Source organism: Nerophis lumbriciformis, linkage group LG20, assembly GCF_033978685.3.
Source record: "Nerophis lumbriciformis linkage group LG20, RoL_Nlum_v2.1, whole genome shotgun sequence".
In the NCBI taxonomy this organism is placed as follows: Eukaryota; Metazoa; Chordata; class Actinopteri; order Syngnathiformes; family Syngnathidae; genus Nerophis; species Nerophis lumbriciformis.
The window spans coordinates 1,222,501-1,244,617 of NC_084567.2; the positions used below are offsets into that span (position 1 = coordinate 1,222,501).

Genomic DNA, 22,117 nt, shown 5'->3' on the forward strand with positions numbered 1-22,117 from the left:
CTCCTAACTGAACCTACTCCCCCCCACGTTGTATTAGTTACCCCTTACATACTTTGTATGAATGTGCTCTCACCCCCCTCCTAACTGAACCTACCCCCCCACACTTTGTATTAATTACTCTTTACATACTTTGTATGAATGTGCTCTCACCCCCCTCCTAACTGAACATACTCCCCCCACTTTGTATTAGTTACCCCTTACATATTTTGTATGAATGTACTCTCACCCCCTCCTAACTGAACCTACCCCTCCCCACTTTGTATGAATTAGTCCTTACATACTTTGTATGAATGTGCTCTCACCCCCCTCCTAACTGAACCTACCCTCCCCCCACTTTGTATGAATTACTCCTTACATACTTTGTATGAATGTGCTCTCACCCCCCTCCTAACTGAACCTACCCCCCCCCCACTTTGTATGAATTACTCCTTACATACTTTGTATGAATGTGCTCTCACCCCCCTCCTAACTGAACCTACCCCCCCCCCACTTTGTATGAATTACTCCTTACATACTTTGTATGAATGTGCTCTCACCCCCCTCCTAACTGAACCTACCCCTCCCCACTTTGTATTAATTACCTCTTACATACTTTGTATGAATGTGCTCTCACCCCCCTCCTAACTGAACCTACTCCCCCCCACGTTGTATTAGTTACCCCTTACATACTTTGTATGAATGTGCTCTCACCCCCCTCCTAACTGAACCTACCCCTCCCCACTTTGTGTTAGTTACCCCTTACATACTTTGTATGAATGTGCTCTCACCCCCCTCCTAACTGAACCTACCCCTCCCCACTTTGTGTTAGTTACCCCTTACATACTTTGTATGAATGTGCTCTCACCCCCCTCCTAACTGAACCTACCCCCCCTCCCCACTTTGTATTAATTACCCCTCACATACTTTGTATGAATGTGCTCTCACCCCCCTCCTAACTGAACCTACCCCTCACCACCTTGTATTAATTACTGTGTGTGTGTGTTGGCAGTCTGGGCGGGTACCCCCCCTTTCACGACAACTTTGGTCCACAGTCCGTCACGGAGCAGATCATCCGAGGAGAATTCACCATGGTGACGTCCAAGTGGAAACACGTGTCAGACCAAGGTCACCTCATCTTTGCCACCGACGCCGCTTGAGGTCAAAGATTAAACCGTGTGTGTGTGTGTGTGTGTGTGTGTGTGTGTGTGTGTGTGTGTGTGTGTGTGTGTGTGTGTGTGTGTGTGTGTGTGTGTGTGTGCGCTGCAGCCAAAGACGTGGTCAGGAAGCTGCTGGTTGTTGACCCCACAAAGAGGATGAGCATCGAGGAGGCTCTGCAGCACACCTGGCTACAGGTACTCGTCTTTATCATCGTCATGGCGATGTCCCGCGACAAAATAACAACAATTTTGAATGCAGAAATGACTTGAAGGCTAACAGTTAGAATGCGGTCAAGTAGCAAGTGACTGAAGTGTTCATGCTAAACATGCTAAAAAAGTTAGCATGTTCTCATTAGCATGCTAACTTTTACATTCTAGCGTGCTAACAGTTAGCATGTGTCAAGCACCAAGCTATATGACTCCGAGGTGTTCGGATGTAAAATTGGTTATAAATAAAGTTAGCACTTTGCATGCTAACAGTTAGCATGTGTCAAGCACCAACTTATATGACTCCGAGGTGTTCGGATGTAAAATTGGCACAAAAAAATTTAGCACACTAATGTTAGCATGCTAGAAGTTAGCATGTGTCAAGTACCATGTCATAAGACTCTGATGTGTTAGGCTGGGAATTTGGCTAAAAAAAAGTTAGCCCTTCGCATGCTAACAGTTAGCATGTGTCAAATACTAATATATATATATAATATATAATATAATAATAATATAATATATATTATATTATATATATATATTATATTATATTATATATTATTTTATATATATATAATATAATAATATATATACTAATATTGGGATGTAAAATTGGCTAAGAAATGTGTCATTCTAGAATGCATGCTAACAGTTAGCATGTGTCAAATACTAATATATATATATAATATAATAATAATAATAATATATAATATAATAATATAATTTATATTATATATATATATTATATTATATATTATATTATATATATATAATATAATAATATATATACTAATATTGGGATGTAAAATTGGCTAAGAAATGTGTCATTCTAGAATGCATGCTAACAGTTAGCATGTGTCAAATACTAATATATATATATATAATATAATAATAATAATAATATATAATATAATATATATTATATTATATATATAATATATAATATAATAATATATATACTAATATTGGGATGTAAAATTGGCTAAGAAATGTGTCATTCTAGAATGCATGCTAACAGTTAGCATGTGTCAAATACTAATATATATATATATAATATAATAATAATAATAATATATAATATAATATATATTATATTATATATATAATATATAATATAATATATATACTAATATTGGGATGTAAAATTGGCTAAGAAATGTGTCATTCTAGAATGCATGCTAACAGTTAGCATGTGTCAAATACTAATATATATATATAATAATAATAATAATAATATATAATATTATATTATATATATATATATTATATTATATATTATATTATATATATATAATATAATAATATATATACTAATATTGGGATGTAAAATTGGCTAAGAAATGTGTCATTCTAGAATGCATGCTAACAGTTAGCATGTGTCAAATACTAATATATATATATATATAATATAATAATAATAATAATAATAATATATAATATTATATTATATATATATATATATTATATTATATATTATATTATATATATATAATATAATAATATATATACTAATATTGGGATGTAAAATTGGCTAAGAAATGTGTCATTCTAGAATGCATGCTAACAGTTAGCATGTGTCAAATACTAATATATATATATATAATATAATAATAATATATAATATAATAATATTATATTATATTATATATATATATTATATTATATATTATATTATATATATATAATAATATATATACTAATATTGGGATGTAAAATTGGCTAAGAAATGTGTCATTCTAGAATGCATGCTAACAGTTAGCATGTGTCAAATACTAATATATATATAATATAATAATAATAATAATATATAATATAATAATAATATTATATTATATTATATATTATATTATATATTATATTATATATATGTATAATATAATAATATATATACTAATATTGGGATGTAAAATTGGCTAAGAAATGTGTCATTCTAGAATGCATGCTAACAGTTAGCATGTGTCAAATACTAATATATATATATATATAATATAATAATAATAATAATATATAATATAATAATAATATTATATTATATTATATATATATATTATATTATATATTATATTATATATATATAATATAATAATATATATACTAATATTGGGATGTAAAATTGGCTAAGAAATGTGTCATTCTAGAATGCATGCTAACAGTTAGGATGTGGTCATATGACTAGTAAGCATATGCATGTAATTTAGCTTTAAAGAAGTTAGCATGCTAACTGTTAGCATGTGTCAAGCTTATATGAATCCGAGGTGTTCGGCTGCAAAATCGGCAACAACAAAAAAGCATGTTAATGTTAGCATGCTAACAGTTAACATGTGTCTGAGGCATTGAGCTGTAAAATATGCACCAAATTTTTTTTTACAATGCTAACATTAGCATGTGTCAAGTACCAAGTTGTCACTTTGAAGAGTTCGGAAAATGTTAGCTTATTATTGTTGGCATCCTAGCATGCTAACGTGAGTGTGTTATGTTTTGAGTCTGAGGTGTTGGGCTGTCAAATATACTCAAAAAAAAATTAGCATGCTATAATGCTAGCATTAGCATGCGGCAAGTGCCAAATGATATTACTCTGAGATGTTCGGCTGTAAAATTGGCCTAAAACATTCAGCATGTTAGAATGCTAACCGTTAGCATGTGTCAAATACCACGTTAAAAAATAAACCTGATGCGCTCAGCTGCGAAATTGGCTAAAAAATGATAGCACATTAATGTTGGCAGCCTAGCATGCTAACGTGAGTGTGTTATGTTTTGAGTCTGAGGTGTTGGGCTGTAAAATATACTCAAAAAAAAATTAGCATGCTATAATGCTAGCATTAGCATGTGTCAAGTGCCAAATGATATTACTCTGAGGTGTTCGGCTGTAAAATTGGCCGAAAACATTCGGCATGTTAGAATGCTAACCGTTAGCATGTGTCAAATACCACGTTAAAAAGCAAGCCTGGTGCGCTCAGCTGCGAAATTGGCTAAAAAATGTTAGCACATTAATGTTGGCAGCCTAGCATGCTAACGTGAGTGTGTTATGTTTTGAGTCTGAGGTGTTGGGCTGTAAAATATACTAAAAAAAAAAATTAGCATGCTATAATGCTAGCATTAGTATGTGTCAAGTGCCAAATGATATTACTCTGAGGTGTTCGGCTGTAAAATTGGCCTAAAACATTCAGCATGTTAGAATGCTAACCGTTAGCATGTGTCAAATACCACGTTAAAAAAATAAACCTGATGCGCTCAGCTGCGAAATTGGCTAAAAAAATGTTAGCATGCTAGGCTGCCAACATTAATGTGCTAACATTTTTTTAGCCAATTTTGCAGCCAAACATTTCAGATTGACTTCACTTGGTACTTGACACATGCTAGTTTTTTTTTTTTTTAGCAAATTTTACAGCCTAACACCTCAGACCCATAACGTAACACACTCACGTTAGCATGCTAGGCTGCCAACATTAATGTGCTAACGTGAGTGTGTTACGTTATGGGTCTGAGGTGTTAGGCTGTAAAATTTGCTAAAAAAAAACAAACTAGCATGTGTCAAGTACCAAGTGAAGTCAATCTGAAATGTTTGGCTGCAAAATTGGCTAAAAAAGTTAGCATGCTAATGCATTCTGAGGCTGAGCCAATCAGTGGCCACGATACTGAACGTATTGTTTTGGTCTGGTCTAGTGGCTAATGCTAATGCTAATGTAGCATTGCTATAAAATGCTTCAAAACTGAATGTTTTGTTAGCAATAACAAAGTCAAGATGTTGTGTTTATATTGATGACTTATGTTGCTATTTGTGTCTTTAAAATGTGTGTGTGTGTGTGTGTGTGTGTGTGTGTGTGTGTGTGTGTGTGTGTGTGTGTGTGTGTGTGTGTGTGTGTGTGTGTGTGTGTGTGCGTGTGTGCGTGCACGTAGGACCCGACCATGTTGGCGAAGGCGCACGCGCTCATGTACCCGCCTTCTCCCCCTGATGTCGCCGTGGTAACCACTCATGTCACTTCCATTGGCGTGCGCACTGTGACCAATCAGACGTGTCCTCACTCACGCAGGGGGCGGAGCCAACCTCTTCGCGTAAGAGGAGACGGGAGGGCAGCGAGGGCGGGCGCCCGGCCAAGCAAGCCCCGCCCACCGACCAGCTGTGACTTCAAACATTTCCTAATAAAGTCTTTTATTTTTTCATTCTGTTTGACGAGCCGGTTTCCTGTCCGCATCTTGTCGTCGTGGCAACGGCTCACAGCTTGGCCTGGCGGCGGTCTCTGACGGCGTACAGGACGGCGTGCGCCTCGTGGAAGGCGTGGCCTAGCGCCGACTGGACCCGGGTCATCCAGCGCCGCAGCTGAGGACGTCCCTGCAAGACGTCTCTGCCGCCGCCTGCAGGCTGCACGCGCTCATTAATGAAGGGGGCGGGGCTTATGAAAAGCTCAATATCTGACCTGCATGAGCTCGCAGGCGGCGAGCAGGTCCGCCAGCGTGATGTCATCGCCGCACAGGAAGGGCTGTCTCCGCAGGAACATGGACTCCAGCAGGTCCAGCGTGGCGTCCAGCTGAGACAAGGCGCGGCCCAACAGCGCCTGGTCCACGCCAGAACTGGTCCAGGTGGGGATCAGGACCTGGCGATGGCGAGACAGCGTGGTTAGCCAGGAAGGACGATGGAGGCGTGGCTTGTGGTCAGGACCTCCAGCAGGAAGACTTTGGCGGCGTGCGGTCGAGTGTTGGTGTGATGCCACGCCGTGTACTCATCCACCCGGGCACGCCTCTCTGGTTGCCGTGGATACCAGTGCTCCGCAACATCGTACTTAGTGCACAAGTACTTCAAGATGGCGTCACTGCAACACACACACACTTTCTTTATTAGTACACACACTTTGTTTATTAGTACACACACACTTTGTTTATTAGTACGCACAATTTATGTTTATTACACACACACACACACTTTGTTATTAGTACACACACACTTTGTTTATTAGTACGCACACTTTGTTTATTACACACATACTTTGTTTATTAGTACACACTTTGTTTATTAGTACACACACACTTTGTTTATTAGTACACACACACTTTGTTTATTAGTACGCACACTTTGTTTATTAGTACGCACACTTTATGTTTATTACACACATACTTTGTTTATTAGTACACACTTTGTTTATTAGTACACACCACTTTGTTTATTAGTACACACAATTTATGTTTATTACACACACACACACTTTGTTTATTAGTACACACACACACTTTGTTTATTAGTACGCACACTTTATGTTTATTACACACATACTTTGTTTATTAGTACACACACACTTTGTTTATTAGTACACACACACTTTGTTTATTAGTACGCACACTTTGTTTATTAGTACGCACACTTTATGTTTATTACACACACATACTTTGTTTATTAGTACACACTTTGTTTATTGCACACACACTTTGTTTATTAGGACACACTTTGTTTATTAGTTCACACACACACACACACACTTTGTTAATTAGTACATACACACTTTGTTTATTAGTACGCACACTATGTTTATTACACACATGCTTTGTTTATTAGTACACACGTTGTTTATTAGTCCACACTTTGTTTATTAGTATGCACAATTTATGTTTATTACACACACACACTTTGTTTATTAGTACACACACACTTTGTTTATTAGTACGCACACTTTATGTTTATTACACACACATACTTTGTTTATTAGTACACACACGCTTTGTTTATTAGTACACACTTTGTTTATTACACACACTTTATTAGGACACTTTGTTTATTAGTACACACTTTGTTTATTACACACACTTTATTAGGACACACTTGCTTTGTTTATTACACACACACACACTGTTTATCAGTACACACACGCTTTGTTTATTACACACACACACACACACACACACTTTGTTATTAGGACACACTTTGTTTATTAGTACACACACGCTTTGTTTATTACACACACACACTTTGTTTATTAGGACACACTTTGTTTATTAGTACACACTTTGCTTATTACACACATGCTTTGTTTATTACACACACACACTGTTTATTAGTACACACACTTTATGTTTATTAGGACACACACTTTGTTTATTACACACACACTGTTCATCAGTACACACGCTTTGTTTATTACACACACACTCTGTTTATTAGTACACACTTTGTTTATTAGGACACACTTGCTTTGTTTATTACACACACACACTGTTTATCAGTACACACACTTTGTTTATTAGTACACACACGCTTTGTTTATTACACACACATACTTTGTTTATTAGGACACACGTTTATTAGTACACACTTTGTTTATTACACACATGCTTTGTTTATTAGTACACACACTTTATGTTTATTACACACACACTCTGTTTATTAGGACACACGCGTTGTTTATTAGTACACACACTTTGTTTATTAGTACACTCACACACACTGTTTATTAGTACACACACTTTATGTTTATTACACACACACATACTCTGTTTATTAGGACACACACTTTGTTTATTAGTACACACTTTGTTTATTACACACACACTGGTTATTAGGACACACTTTGTTTATTACACACATGCTTTGTTTATTAGTACACACACACTTTATTAGTACGCACACTTTATGTTTATTACACACACATACTTTGTTTATTAGTACACACTTTATTAGTACACACTTTGTTTATTACACACACACTTTATTAGGACACACTTGCTTTGTTTATTACACACACACACACACTGTTTATCAGTACACACACGTTTTGTTTATTACACACACACACACACACACTTTGTTAGGACACACTTTGTTTATTAGTACACACACGCTTTGTTTATTACACACATACTTTGTTTATTAGGACACACACTTTGTTTATTAGTACACACACTTTATGTTTATTACACACACATACTCTGTTTATTAGGACACACACGTTTATTAGTACACACTTTGTTTGTTTATTACACACACACACACACAGTTTATTAGTACACACACTTTGTTTATTAGTACACTCACACACACTGTTTATTAGTACACACACTTTATGTTTATTACACACACATACTCTGTTTATTAGGACACACTCTTTGTTTATTAGTACACACTTTGTTTATTACACACACACACTGTTTATTAGGACACACACTTTATTTATTACACACATGCTTTGTTTATTAGTACACACATTGTTTATTACACACATGCTTTGTTTATTACACACACACACTTTATTTATTACACACATGCTTTGTTTATTAGTACACACACTTTATTACACGCACACAGTTCGTTTATTTAGTACACACACTCTTTGTTTATTACACATACTCTTTATTACACACACACACACACACTTTGTTTATTAGTACACACACTCAAGGCCTGGGGCCACGTCTGTACGCAACATCCTTTTATGGCCCGCCGCATCGTTTATTGTGGCCTGCCATATCATTTAATGTAGTCTGCCACATCATTTATGGTGGCCTGCCATTTCAATTGATGTGCTTCCACGTCATTTAAGGTGGCCCGTGATGTCATTTCATGTGCTGCCTCATTATTGAAACTAGCCTGCCAATTAATCATTTGATGTGCTGTCACTTCAAGTGTCATTCCATTTAGTTTCCCTACATTATTTATGGTGGCCCACCATATCATTCAATGTGGTGATCATAGCCTGACATGTCATTCAATGTGATGATCATAGCCTGACATGTCATTCAATACAATATCAACATTCATTGATGTGGCCTTCTGGGGCAGACATAATTGTCATTTGGCCCCTCAGTTCAAACTAATGTGTGTGTGTGTGTGTGTGTGTGTGTGCGCGCGCACCTCTCAGTGAGCACAAAGCCGTCGTCATCAATGACAGGAACTTTGTTGTTGGGGTTGATGTTGTTGAAGTGTTCAGTCTGATGTTCTCCTGCACGACAACACAACTCCTTTATTACACGTCACGTGCGCGCGCAGTCCGGCCGGGCTCAAAGTCCACTTGGACAACAAACAACAAAGTCTGTGACGTCACAGAGACAGAAGTTAGCAACATGTCCTACCATCATGTGCACATGTACATGACACTTATGACGTCATTACAGTTATGACGTAATTATGATATTACCTTTCCTGAGCGCCACCGTGTGGACGCGATGTGGGATGTTGGCGACATTGACGAGGATGTGCACGGCGCGGCAAGGCTGAGAAAGGAGGTCCAAATAAAGGTTGACCGCGCGGCTCGTCGCCATTTCAACTTTGAAAAAGTTGGATTTTGTTTCCGTTACAAACGAGCGCGTCACTCGCTGTCCTTCTTCTTCTTCTTCGTGTTTTTATTCCGCAGTTTTCTTCTTCTTCGTGTTTTTGTTCCGCCTGTCGTGTCAGAGCATATACATTTGTTTTGCGCCCTCTGCCGGCCGCAACTTACACTGCACTGTAGCTCTTTATTTCTCTCTTGAACATTTTTGTCTTCCGTTTGTCGCTTCATGATGTACTTAAATCACCTTTAATGTCGCTTCATGATGTACTTAAATCACCTTTTAATGTTGTAATGTATTCAAGAGTCAATGTATTAACACGCTGCAGTCTGAGGGGGGGGGGAAACACTGTTTTGTCGTAGTGGTGTGTTTCTACCCGGACGTCAAAACAGACGGACCATGTGTATCGCTTCGTCTATTTGTGTGACATTTACTTTTTAGTTGGTGCAAAACCACTATTATGTTATCTTTGTGTAATATGGGTATAGTTCAAATTAAGTGATTTTTTATTAAAACATGTTTTATGTATATATAGATATATAATTCGTACACTTTTCTCTTTAATTACCAATCATGGCCAACTAAAGTCACTTAAAAATCATAAACAATATTTACCATGTAAATAATTATTTGTTTTCGTTTTTACTTTTTGTACAAAGTACCAACTCAGAAAACACTTAGCCCTTGAAGTACCACCATAATGACAACATTAAATACAGTAGTGTAGTAGACCTAAGTATTCATTAAGTACCACCATAATGACAACATTAAATACAGTAGTGTAGTAGACCTAAGTATTCATTAAGTACCACCATAATGACAACATTAAATACAGTAGTGTAGTAGACCTAAGTATTCATTAAGTACCACCATAATGACAACATTAAATACAGTAGTGTAGTAGACCTAAGTATTCATTAAGTACCACCATAATGACAACATTAAATACAGTAGTGTAGTAGACCTAAGTATTCATTAAGTACCACCATAATGACAACATTAAATACAGTAGTGTAGTAGACCTAAGTATTCATTAAGTACCACCATAATGACAACATTAAATACAGTAGTGTAGTAGACCTAAGTATTCATTAAGTACCACCATAATGACAACATTAAATACAGTAGTGTAGTAGACCTAAGTATTCATTAAGTACTACCATAATGACAACATTAAATACAGTAGTGTAGTAGACCTAAGTATTCATTAAGTACCACCATAACGACAACATTAAACACAGTAGTGTAGTAGACCTAAGTATTCATTAAGTACCACCATAATGACAACATTAAATACAGTAGTGTAGTAGACCTAAGTATTTTTAGAGGCACATATTTACATATATCCGTATTTAAGTATTACTTCTTTAATTTCATAATCATATTACAAAACAGCTAGTGTTTTTCTTCCAATTGTGGTCTTTTGGTTGTCTGCAAATACTGTGTGCTAACCTTGGGTATGGAATGTAAGAAAGAGAGATACTCCTTCTTATCTATTCTTCTGTCCAGATGCGGAGGACAATGGGCATGTGTTTAGGCTGGAAAGACAAGACAACGAGGGTGGGAGGGAGAGAGACTTTATAGAAGAGAAGGTTTTCCATTTTTTGTGGTCAGACCATCTTAGCTGTGCGATGGAATGTTCTATGCTGGACTGGTCTCATTATATTTACAAAGCTTTGCAAATATATTACAAAATACCTATTCTGTCTCCGGTGGTTCTTTTACTCAGCTTTAAGTGTCGTAAAGACCTTGGGAGCGACGACCAGAAACTTGAATTCCCTGGGAGGAACAACTGGTCCCAACGCAACAGTATTCATTAAGCACCACCATAATGACAACATTAAATACAGTAGTGTAGTAGACCTAAGTATTCATTAAGTACCACCATAATGACATCATTAAATACAGTAGTGTAGTAGACCTAAGTAGTCATTAAGTACCACCATAATGACAACATTAAATACAGTAGTGTAGTAGACCTAAGTATTCATTAAGTACCACCATAATGACAACATTAAATACAGTAGTGTAGTAGACCTAAGTATTCATTAAGTACCACCATAATGACAACATTAAATACAGTAGTGTAGTAGACCTAAGTATTCATTAAGTACCACCATAATGACAACATTAAATACAGTAGTGTAGTAGACCTAAGTATTCATTAAGTACTACCATAATGACAACATTAAATACAGTAGTGTAGTAGACCTAAGTATTCATTAAGTACCACCATAACGACAACATTAAACACAGTAGTGTAGTAGACCTAAGTATTCATTAAGTACCACCATAATGACAACATTAAATACAGTAGTGTAGTAGACCTAAGTATTTTTAGAGGCACATATTTACATATATCCGTATTTAAGTATTACTTCTTTAATTTCATAATCATATTACAAAACAGCTAGTGTTTTTCTTCCAATTGTGGTCTTTTGGTTGTCTGCAAATACTGTGTGCTAACCTTGGGTATGGAATGTAAGAAAGAGAGATACTCCTTCTTATCTATTCTTCTGTCCAGATGCGGAGGACAATGGGCATGTGTTTAGGCTGGAAAGACAAGACAACGAGGGTGGGAGGGAGAGAGACTTTATAGAAGAGAAGGTTTTCCATTTTTTGTGGTCAGACCATCTTAGCTGTGCGATGGAATGTTCTATGCTGGACTGGTCTCATTATATTTACAAAGCTTTGCAAATATATTACAAAATACCTATTCTGTCTCCGGTGGTTCTTTTACTCAGCTTTAAGTGTCGTAAAGACCTTGGGAGCGACGACCAGAAACTTGAATTCCCTGGGAGGAACAACTGGTCCCAACGCAACAGTATTCATTAAGTACCACCATAATGACAACATTAAATACAGTAGTGTAGTAGACCTAAGTATTCATTAAGTACCACCATAATGACATCATTAAATACAGTAGTGTAGTAGACCTAAGTAGTCATTAAGTACCACCATAATGACAACATTAAATACAGTAGTGTAGTAGACCTAAGTATTCATTAAGTACCACCATAATGACAACATTAAAATACAAAAGTGCAGTATTCATTAAAAACTGTCCTTTAATCAAGTGATTCTTTGGCCTACCACTAGATGGAGCCTGCGTACCACTCAGGCTCTGGAACCCAAAGAATAAATACCACAGTTTGAGTCACCGATACAGAAAACAGACCAATTGTTTGCAGTGTAACAATGTGTTGTGTCTTGCAAGGTTCCACATCAGGATGTGAATTTCAATAAATAAAAAAATAAAATGTGTATGAAAACTCATAAAATAAGTACAACTAAAAATGCAAAAATTCGATGTCTTTTCTAAAACCACTTAAGTGTTAGTGTAGTGTTCTCCAAGCCAATGACGACAACGCTGTTGCAAGACTCAGCATTTACTTCAACATTTCTCTACATATGACAACTGTAAATGAAGTGGTACAAATCCTCTCGTTTTGTACATATTTGTACAATAGTTGACATTTTACTGTCATATTTTAAACAAAATCATTCAAACTTCCATGGCTTCTAACCGGAAGCTGCAGTCAAACACGTGACCGCATTCCTCAATGAATAAACATGTTCATCAAGTTCTTAACAATCGCCATTATCTACACCTTTAAATGTCACCAACGTGAAATAAACATATTATTGACAACTTACCACGATAAGAATTCACGAGAGATTTCGACAAATTAGCTGCCATTCTTTCAACAATTGAATCGGAAGCTAACAGGAAGTCACCTGCGGAAATGACGTCCGCATTTAGCGATTTCAAAATACAGCACAATAATATATTTTGCAACACGTCCCAATATGAGTTATTTGAAAAAGAGAACATATTTAACAATATGCATACATATTAGCAGTGTAACCTATTTTTATGGACTTGCCTCTTTGTGATGTTAAGTTCCTGTTATGCGCTGTTATACAGTACATGCCTTGAGCTCTTGTTTTGAAGGCGCTAAGAGCGGAAGTGGTGGAGCGGAGTTTTGAAAAGAAAGGAAATAAAGTGTTCCTCGTGTAAAAGTGGAGCCTCCGTGTTTGTTATTTTGTACTTTTATACAGTAAAAGTGACATATTTAAACCCTCAGTTACACTACCTCCCCTCCTACAAAATTACAAAAAAACACTGTTGCTACGTCATCCGACAGGATAAAACTCCGCCCCACCACTTTCGCTCTTAGCGCCTTCAAAATAAGAGCTCAAGGCATGAACTGTATGACAGCTTATAACAGGAACTTAACACCACAAATAGGTTACAGCAGTGTTCTTAAAAAACGACTCGTAGCAGTGTGCGGCTTCAGCGGTTGCGGAAATCGGGGAAGCCATGGAAAACAACTTCCGGACGGCTTCGAAGCGATTCTGGACCACCATCCGCCGCCTCAGGAAGGGGAAGCAGTGCAGTGTCAACACCGTGTATGGTGCGGATGGTGTTCTGCTGACCTCGACTGCGGATGTTGTGGATCGGTGGAAGGAATACTTCGAAGACCTCCTCAATCCCACCAGCACGTCTTCCTATAAGGAAGCAGGGCCTGGGGAATCTGTGGTGGGCTCTCCTATTTCTGGGGCTGAGGTTGCTGAGGTAGTTAAAAAGCTCCTCGGTGGCAAGGCCCCGGGGGTGGATGAGATCCGCCCGGAGTTCCTTAAGGCTCTGGATGCTGTGGGGCTGTCTTGGTTGACAAGACTCTGCAACATCGCGTGGACATCGGGGACGGTACCTCTGGATTGGCAGACCGGGGTGGTGGTTCCTCTCTTTAAGAAGGGGAACCGGAGGGTGTGTTCTAACTATGGTGGGATCACACTCCTCAGCCTTCCCGGTAAGGTCTATTCAGGTGTACTGGAGAGGAGGCTACGCCGGATAGTCGAACCTCGGATTCAGGAGGAACAGTGTGGTTTTCGTCCTGGTCATGGAACTGTGGACCAGCTCTATACTCTCGGCAGGGTCCTTGAGGGTGCATGGGAGTTTGCCCAACCAGTCTACATGTGTTTTGTGGACTTGGAGAAGGCATTCGACCATGTACCCCGGGAAGTCCTGTGGGGAGTGCTCAGAGAGTATGGGGTATCGGACTGTCTGATTGTGGCGGTCCGCTCCCTGTATGATCAGTGTCAGAGCTTGGTCCGCATTGCCGGTAGTAAGTCGGACACGTTTCCAGTGAGGGTTGGACTCCGCCAAGGCTGCCCTTTGTCACCGATTCTGTTCTGAACTTTTATGGACAGAATTTCTAGGCGCAGTCAAGGCGTTGAGGGGATCTGGTTTGGTGGCTGCAGGATTAGGTCTCTGCTTTTTGCAGATGATGTGGTCCTGATGGCTTCATCTGGCCAGGATCTTCAGCTCTCACTGGATCGGTTCGCAGCCGAGTGTGAAGCGACTGAATCAGCACCTCCAAGTCCAAGTCCATGGTTCTTGCCCAGAAAAGGGTGGAATGCCATCTTCGGGTTGGGGAGGAGATCTTGCCCCAAGTGGAGGAGTTCAAGTACCTCGGAGTCTTGTTCACGAGTGAGGGAAGAGTGGATGGTGAGATCAACAGGCGGATCGGTGCGGCGTCTTCAGTAATGTGGACGCTGTATCGATCCATTGTGGTGAAGAAGGAGCTGAGCCGGAAGGCAAAGCTCTCAATTTACCGGTCAATCTACGTTCCCATCCTCACCTATGGTCATGAGCTTTGGGTCATGACCGAAAGGACAAGATTACGGGTACAAGCGGCCCAAATGAGTTTCCTCCGCCGGGTGGCGGGTCTCTCCCTTAGAGATAGGGTGAGAAGCTCTGCCATCCGGGAGGAGCTCAAAGTAAAGCCGCTGCTCCTCCACATGGAGAGGAGCCAGATGAGGTGGTTCGGGCATCTGGTCAGGATGCCACCCTAACGCCTCCCTAGGGAGGTGTTTAGGGCACGTCTGACCGGTAGGAGGCCACAGGGAAGACCCAGGACACGTTGGGAAGACTATGTCTCCCGGCTGGCCTGGGAACGCTTCGGGATCCCCCGGGAGGAGCTGGACGAAGTGGCTGGGGAGAGGGAAGTCTGGGCTTCCCTGCTTAGGCTGCTGCCCCCGCGACCCGACCTCGGATAAGCGGAAGAAGATGGATGGATGGATGGAGTTTAAAGGGGCGTGTCCTATAGTCATGCTACGATTTCCACAAATCTAATGTCATGCAAGCCAAACATTTTAGTTCGATTCTGAAATAAGAACAATTGTACAACTCACTAATAAGAAAAACTCAAATGCAATGAAAAAACAAAAACATTTGAATAGTTGGTGTTTTTCGCTTTCGTTTTCGAAAGTATTTTTAAAAAATGTTTTTATGTGCATTTAAAAAATATATAAAGATACTTTTTGATCAATGTGCATATTTGTAGGACACGCCCCTTTAAACTACGAGTCGTTTTTTTAAGAACACTGCTGTAACCTTTTTATTGACTTGCCTATTTGTGGCGTTAAGTTCCTGTTATAGGCTGTCATACAGTACATGCCTTGAGCTCTTGTTTTGAAGGCGCTAAGAGCGGAAGTGGTGGAGCGGAGTTTTGAAAACAAAGGAAATAAAGTGTTCCTCGTGTAAAAGTGGAGCCTCCGTGTTTGTTATTTTGTACTTTTATACAGTAAAGGCGACATATATAAACCCTCGGTTACACTACCTCCCCTCCTACAAAATTACAAAAAAAAACACTGTTGCTACGTCATCCGACAGGATAAAACTCCGCCCCACCACTTCCGCTCTTAGCGCCTTCAAAATAAGAGCTCAAGGCATGTACTGTATGACAGCTTATAACAGGAACTTAACACCACAAATAGGCAAGTCAATAAAAATAGGCAAGTCAATAAAAATAGTAAAAATAGCAAAAATATGCAAGTCAATAAAATAGGGAAGTCAATAAAAATCAAATCAATAAAAAATCAAGTCAATAAAAATCAAGTCAATAAATCAAGTCAATAAAAATAGGTTACAGCAGTGTTCTTAAAAAAAAAAAAAAAAAAAAAAAAAAAAAAAAAATATATATATAAAAAAAAAAAAATAAAATAAAAAAAAAAAAAAAATAATAAATAAAAATAAAAATAAAAATAAAAAAAAATAAATAAATAAATAAATAAATAAATAAATAAAATAAATGAATAATAAATAAATTAAAAAAATAAAAAAAAAAAATAAAAAAATAAAAAAAATAGGCAAGTCAATAAAAATCAAGTCAATAAAAAATCAAGTCAATAAATCAAGTCAATAAAAATCAAGTCAATAAAAATAGGTTACAGCAGTGTTCTTAAAATCAATCAATCAATCAATCTTTATTTATATAGCCCTAAATCACAAGTGTCTCAAAGGGCTGCACAAGCCACAACGACATCCTCGGTACAAAGCCCACATACGGGCAAGGAAAAACTCACCCCAGTGGGACGTCGATGTGAATGACTATGAGAAACCTTGGAGAGGACCGCATATGTGGGTAACCCCCCCCCTCTAGGGGAGACCGAAAGCAATGGATGTCGAGTGGGTCTGACATAATATTGTGAGAGTCCAGTCCATAGTGGATCCAACATAATAGTAAGAGTCCAGTCCATAGTGGGGCCAGCAGGACACCATCCCGAGCGGAGACGGGATGGTGTTTAAAGGACTCATAGTTTAAAGGGGCATGTCCTATAGTCATGCTACGATTTCCACAAATCCAATGTCATGCAAGCCAAACATTTTAGTTCGATTAAGAAAAATTTTACAACTCACTAATAAGAAAAACTCAAATGCAATGAAAAAACAAAAACATTTGAATAGTTGGTGTTTTTCGCTTTCGAAAGTATTTTTAATATTTTTTTTATGTGCACATTTAAAAAATATAAAGATACTTTTTGATCAACGTGCATATTTGTGAAGTTCTTGAATGATTCTGTTTGTTGTGCGTAATATGGTTGTTGAAATAAAGACATCGACGAGTTAAAAACCGTGACGTCACATCCGGGGTGGCTTCTCCGAAGGAGTGTTCTTAAAAAACGACTCGTAGTTTAAAGGGGCGTGTCCTATAGGGCAGGGCCGACATCCGGGCAACTGAGCTACATACGGGTTCTTCGAGCCATAGCAACCTGACTGGCGTTGAAAACAAACCGTCGCCATTACTCTTTAACCTGTCGACCTGCGCTGATTAAACCCGTCATTCTGCCTCCAAAATGCCAAAAAACGGTGTTGTTTTTGGTTGTGCAAACCACAACCGGAAACAGGGAAAACAAAGGTCGTATTTTGTTCTGCCAAAGCGTGCTAAAAGCCCACAGAGACGAGACAAATGGCTCGCAGCTTTACACCGGGAAAACGAGGACAGTTCTCACTGGAGTCCCCCAAAATCCCGGGTCGTGTGTTCGGATCACTTCGTTTCTGGTAAATATAAGGAACAAAAATCCACCTTCTTAACCACAACTTGGCTATACCGTCCATGCTAATGTTGAACCCGTTGAATTTTTACTGAATAACGTTCGACAGCTGAAGTTGTTGTTGTTGCACAACAATAACATACGGTATAAAGGCTATTTCCAGTAATTCAGCAAATAATAAATCATAATACTGAACTGAATTTGAATGAGCTCTCTACAGATATAATAAATATACAGATACTGGTAGCCACCGTGTCATCCTTATTATCATTTATCAACAAACTTTGGGTGATTTAACAATTTTTATGTGATTTATTCGTTATATAACAACCGAAGCTAACAACCGACCTGGTGCGCTTGTGAGGTAGACATAAAGATTTCCAAATTCCATGTCTGGCCATTGTGTAGGATTATCAGTCCACGCATCTGCTGGAAGGCGGTAAGGGCAGTCGTTTAATCCAACTACAGAACATTTTAACTCGTATCTTAACCTAGCCTCACTGGAAAGACTATTTACATAATCATACGCCATTTAGAACAGTTTAAAATGCCGTGAAACCTCGTTAAATGCCTTTTCTGTCAGTGCTGTGTTCGCTGTGAGCTGGTTTGTTTTCAACGAATTCAATATGGCGACCGGTTGCTAGGGGATTGGCAGGCGGAAGTGACGTAGGTCCGCCCTCGCCTATTGTCATGCTACGATTTCCACAAATCCAATGTCATGCAAGCCAAACATTTTAGTTCGATTCTGAAATAAGAACAATTGTACAACTCACTAATAAGAAAAACTCAAATGCAATGAAAAAACAAAAACATTTGAATAGTTGGTGTTTTTCGCTTTTGTTTTCGAAAGTATTTTTAATTTTTTTTTTATGTGCACATTTAAAAAATATATAAAGATACTTTTTGATCAATGTGCATATTTGTAGGACACACCCCTTTAAACTACGAGTCGTTTTTTTAAGAACACTGCTGTAACCTTTTTATTGACTTACCTATTTGTGGCGTTAAGTTCCTGTTATAGGCTGTCATACAGTACATGCCTTGAGCTCTTATTTTGAAGGCGCTAAGAGCGGAGTTTTGAAAACAAAGGAAATAAAGTGTTCCTCGTGTAAAAGTGGAGCCTCCGTGTTTGTTATTTTGTACTTTTATACAGTAAAAGCGACATATATAAACCCTCGGTTACACTACCTCCCCTCCTACAAAATTACAAAAAAAACACTGTTGCTACGTCATCCGACAGGATAAAACTCCGCCCCACCACTTCCGCTCTTAGCGCCTTCAAAATAAGAGCTCAAGGCATGTACTGTATGACAGCTTATAACAGGAACTTAACACCACAAATAGGCAAGTCAATAAAAATAGGCAAGTCAATAAAAATAGTAAAAATAGTAAAAATAGGCAAGTCAATAAAATAGGCAAGTCAATAAAAATCAAGTCAATAAAAAATCAAGTCAATAAAAATCAAGTCAATAAATCAAGTCAATAAAAATCAAGTCAATAATAATAGGTTACAGCAGTGTTCTTAAAAAAATTTAAAAAATTAAAAATAAAAATAAAAATAAAAATAAAAATAAAAATAAAAATAAAAATAAAAATAAAATAAAAATAAAAATAAAAATAAAAATAAAAATAAAAATAAAAATAAATAAATAAATAAATAAAAAATAAAAAAAAATAATAAAAAAAAATAGGCAAGTCAATAAAAATCAAGTCAATAAAAAATCAAGTCAATAAATCAAGTCAATAAAAATCAAGTCAAAAAAATAGGTTACAGCAGTGTTCTTAAAAAACGACTCATAGTTTAAAGGGGCGTGTCCTATAGTCATGCTACGATTTCCACAAATCCAATGTCATGCAAGCCAAACATTTTAGTTCGATTAAGAAAAATTGTACAACTCACTAATAAGAAAAACTCAAATGCAATGAAAAAACAAAAACATTTGAATAGTTGGTGTTTTTCGCTTTCGTAAGTATTTTTAATATTTTTTTTATGTGCACATTTAAAAAATATAAAGATACTTTTTGATCAATGTGCATATTTGTGCAGTTCTTGAATGATTCTGTTTGTTGTGCGTAATATGGTTGTTGAAATAAAGACATCGACGAGTTCAAACCCGTGACGTCACATCCGGGGTGGCTTCTCCGAAGGAAGCAGGGCAGGGCGCAGGCAGCATTAGTCGCTCTCTTCAAAGCGTTTCCTACCGCGATAGTCGCTCATTGCGTTACCATGGTAACCGACGCCGCGGTCATCCTTTCCGGGACGAGATGTGAGGGAGACGCTCGGCCGACGAGCTAGCTGGACTCCTGAGATGCTGCCAACATGGCGGACTCGGGCGGTGCTGCCGCGCTAGAGGACGGCGCGGGTCCGGCCGCTCGGCCCCCGCTGGCGGAGAAGGCTCTGGCCGAGGCCTTCTGCCGGGTGCGCTACCGGGACACGTCGCTGCTGGTGTGGCAGCAGCAGCAGCAGGGGGCCGCCGCCGCGCCGCCGTCCTCCTACCTGAGCCGCAGCCAGTCGTCCTGGTACAGCAGCTACGGCAACCAGGCCGTGCTGGTCCGGGACAAGAGCAGCCTGGAGGACGCGGGCCAGTCCAGGATCTGCAGCGTCATGTAGGCCAGAGACTTCCGCTCCACGTACTGACTTTCACAATAAAAGCTGATGATCCAAGACAGTTAGTGGTGGTGTCAATCAGGGTCCAGTCACGTGTCACGTCATGTGTTTATTTATGAAAACAAAAGGAAGTCAGAAAATAAGGATCCCATATGAGTAATTACACCAAATTGTGGTTTTTGTCCTCCCGCGTTGGTGCTAAGCTGGCACAGCTACTATACAGCTACTATACAGTGCTCAAACATACGACGTACGGCCGGAGTGCATGCAAATACATAAAATCACTTTTTTCCTTTTTCTTATTAAAATACAAAAATTAACTATTAGCGTCAACTAAAAACAAACAGGAAGGTTACCGTCTGTCGCTCACACATTGCTTGGTTTTTTTTTTCTTCTGAGGAGGAATTCGTAAATGACAAACGTCCGTCCAGAGCCCGCCTTCGCAGGTGGAGGCGTGGCTTGCTGCCCGCCAGCAGCCAATCGGCATCAGAGGGTGGAGTCCGGTTTAAAAAGGCAGCCGACATCATCGCGAGGCTTAATGAAGATTGGTGAAATGTAACAGAGGTCTTCAAAATAAAAGAGAAAGTCTCCCGCTATGATGTCATCACCGTAAGAAATAATACACATATGAAAAAGTACAAATTAAAAACATTAAAAATAATTTTTTTCAACACTCGGCTGCCGTGACGACGCAAACGAGGGCTGAGTAGGCGGGGCACCAAACAGGAAGTGATTAAGGAAGTCCAGCACGTGACCAAAGTGTCCGGGAAGGAATTGTAGTGTTTTGTTGAAAGGGGCGGGGCTTTCTGGATTTATTCTAGTCTCATTAGCCAGACTGCTGACGCTTGGATATCCCGAGCATCCTTGAACGCACCTCGGCCCCGTCCTGCGTTTGATTGATTTTTTTTCTTCTTCGTCTTAAAATGGCGTATTTGCTACCGATAACGTTGGTGAGCTGGCGAAAAACCATCTGAGATCGCCTCGCTTTCTCTTCAGATGCTTCCGGAATGTTGTCAGAGGTCGTGGGGTTTGTGGGGGGGGTTGGGGGGGCGCGATCCAAGACGACGACAAAGAAAGAAGCGTCGACCCCGTCCTCCTCCGGGAAAAGCAAGCCAAAAACAACACTAGGTGCTAAAAAACAGCTCAGCCTATGTACATACAGTCTGTGTGTGTGTGTGTGTGTGTGTGTGTGTGTGTGTGTGTGTGTGTGTGTGGATATATATATAGATCTAAATATGTGTTTCTTACCAAGTTCAGAATGTGTGTGTTCATGATGTGTGTAAGTTTACATGAAAGTGTGTGTGTGTGTGTGTGTGTGTGTGTTCAGTCTGTGTCTGAGGAAGAAGAGGTTCCCGTTGAGGAGCTGTCATCAGAAGAGGAAGAGGAGCTGCCACTCAAACGACTAGCCCCGCCTCCCGAAGCCCCGCCTCCAGCTTGCTTTTCTGTAGGGGGTGGGGGGGAAAAAAGTGTCAGCTGATTTACTCCGAGCTCACTCTTATTTAATCCTTCAACCACAACATTTTAATCAAGGAATAAAAAGGAGACAAAAATGAAGTTCATCTCATTTGTTAGGGCAAAC

General features: G+C 38.8%; 4 protein-coding genes across 6 annotated transcripts in view; 2 read left to right on the plus strand and 2 right to left on the minus strand.

The window, feature by feature from the left end:
• chek2 (checkpoint kinase 2) overlaps positions 1-5,504 on the plus strand; it is a 10,563-nt gene extending 5,059 nt beyond the window's left edge. Inside the window, exons 11-14 of the mRNA XM_072915306.1 lie at positions 989-1,104; positions 1,246-1,331; positions 5,241-5,306; positions 5,375-5,504. Of these exons, the coding sequence (XP_072771407.1) occupies positions 989-1,104; positions 1,246-1,331; positions 5,241-5,306; positions 5,375-5,467 (361 nt within the window). The 3' untranslated portion in view covers positions 5,468-5,504. The remainder of the gene's footprint in view (positions 1-988; positions 1,105-1,245; positions 1,332-5,240; positions 5,307-5,374) is intronic.
• On the minus strand, positions 5,477-20,273 carry gstt2 (glutathione S-transferase theta 2). 2 transcript variants are annotated; one of them, XM_061980029.2, is made up of 5 exons: positions 20,133-20,273; positions 9,178-9,265; positions 6,001-6,151; positions 5,759-5,935; positions 5,477-5,703 (listed from the first exon to the last, which is right to left on the minus strand). In XM_061980029.2, the coding sequence occupies exons 1-5, from the start codon at positions 20,146-20,148 to the stop codon at positions 5,557-5,559; spliced, it is 579 nt and encodes a 192-aa protein (XP_061836013.2). In that variant the 5' UTR covers positions 20,149-20,273; the 3' UTR covers positions 5,477-5,556. The 2 variants fall into 2 exon arrangements, with proteins under 2 accessions (XP_061836013.2, XP_061836012.2); XM_061980028.2 differs by lacking the exon at positions 20,133-20,273 and adding an exon at positions 9,461-9,771.
• Positions 20,251-20,597, plus strand: LOC133619131 (putative uncharacterized protein BRD3OS). Its single transcript, XM_061980031.2, has one exon. It carries the CDS (start codon positions 20,251-20,253, stop codon positions 20,539-20,541), a length of 291 nt encoding a protein of 96 aa, XP_061836015.1. The 3' UTR covers positions 20,542-20,597.
• A 30-nt stretch (positions 20,598-20,627) lies between these two features.
• brd3b (bromodomain containing 3b) overlaps positions 20,628-22,117 on the minus strand; it is a 29,749-nt gene continuing 28,259 nt past the window's right edge. For both annotated transcript variants that reach the window (XM_061980006.2, XM_061980005.2), the window contains exon 12: positions 20,628-21,980. In XM_061980006.2, coding sequence (XP_061835990.1) covers positions 21,862-21,980 — 119 coding nt within the window. In that variant the 3' untranslated portion in view covers positions 20,628-21,861. The remainder of the gene's footprint in view (positions 21,981-22,117) is intronic.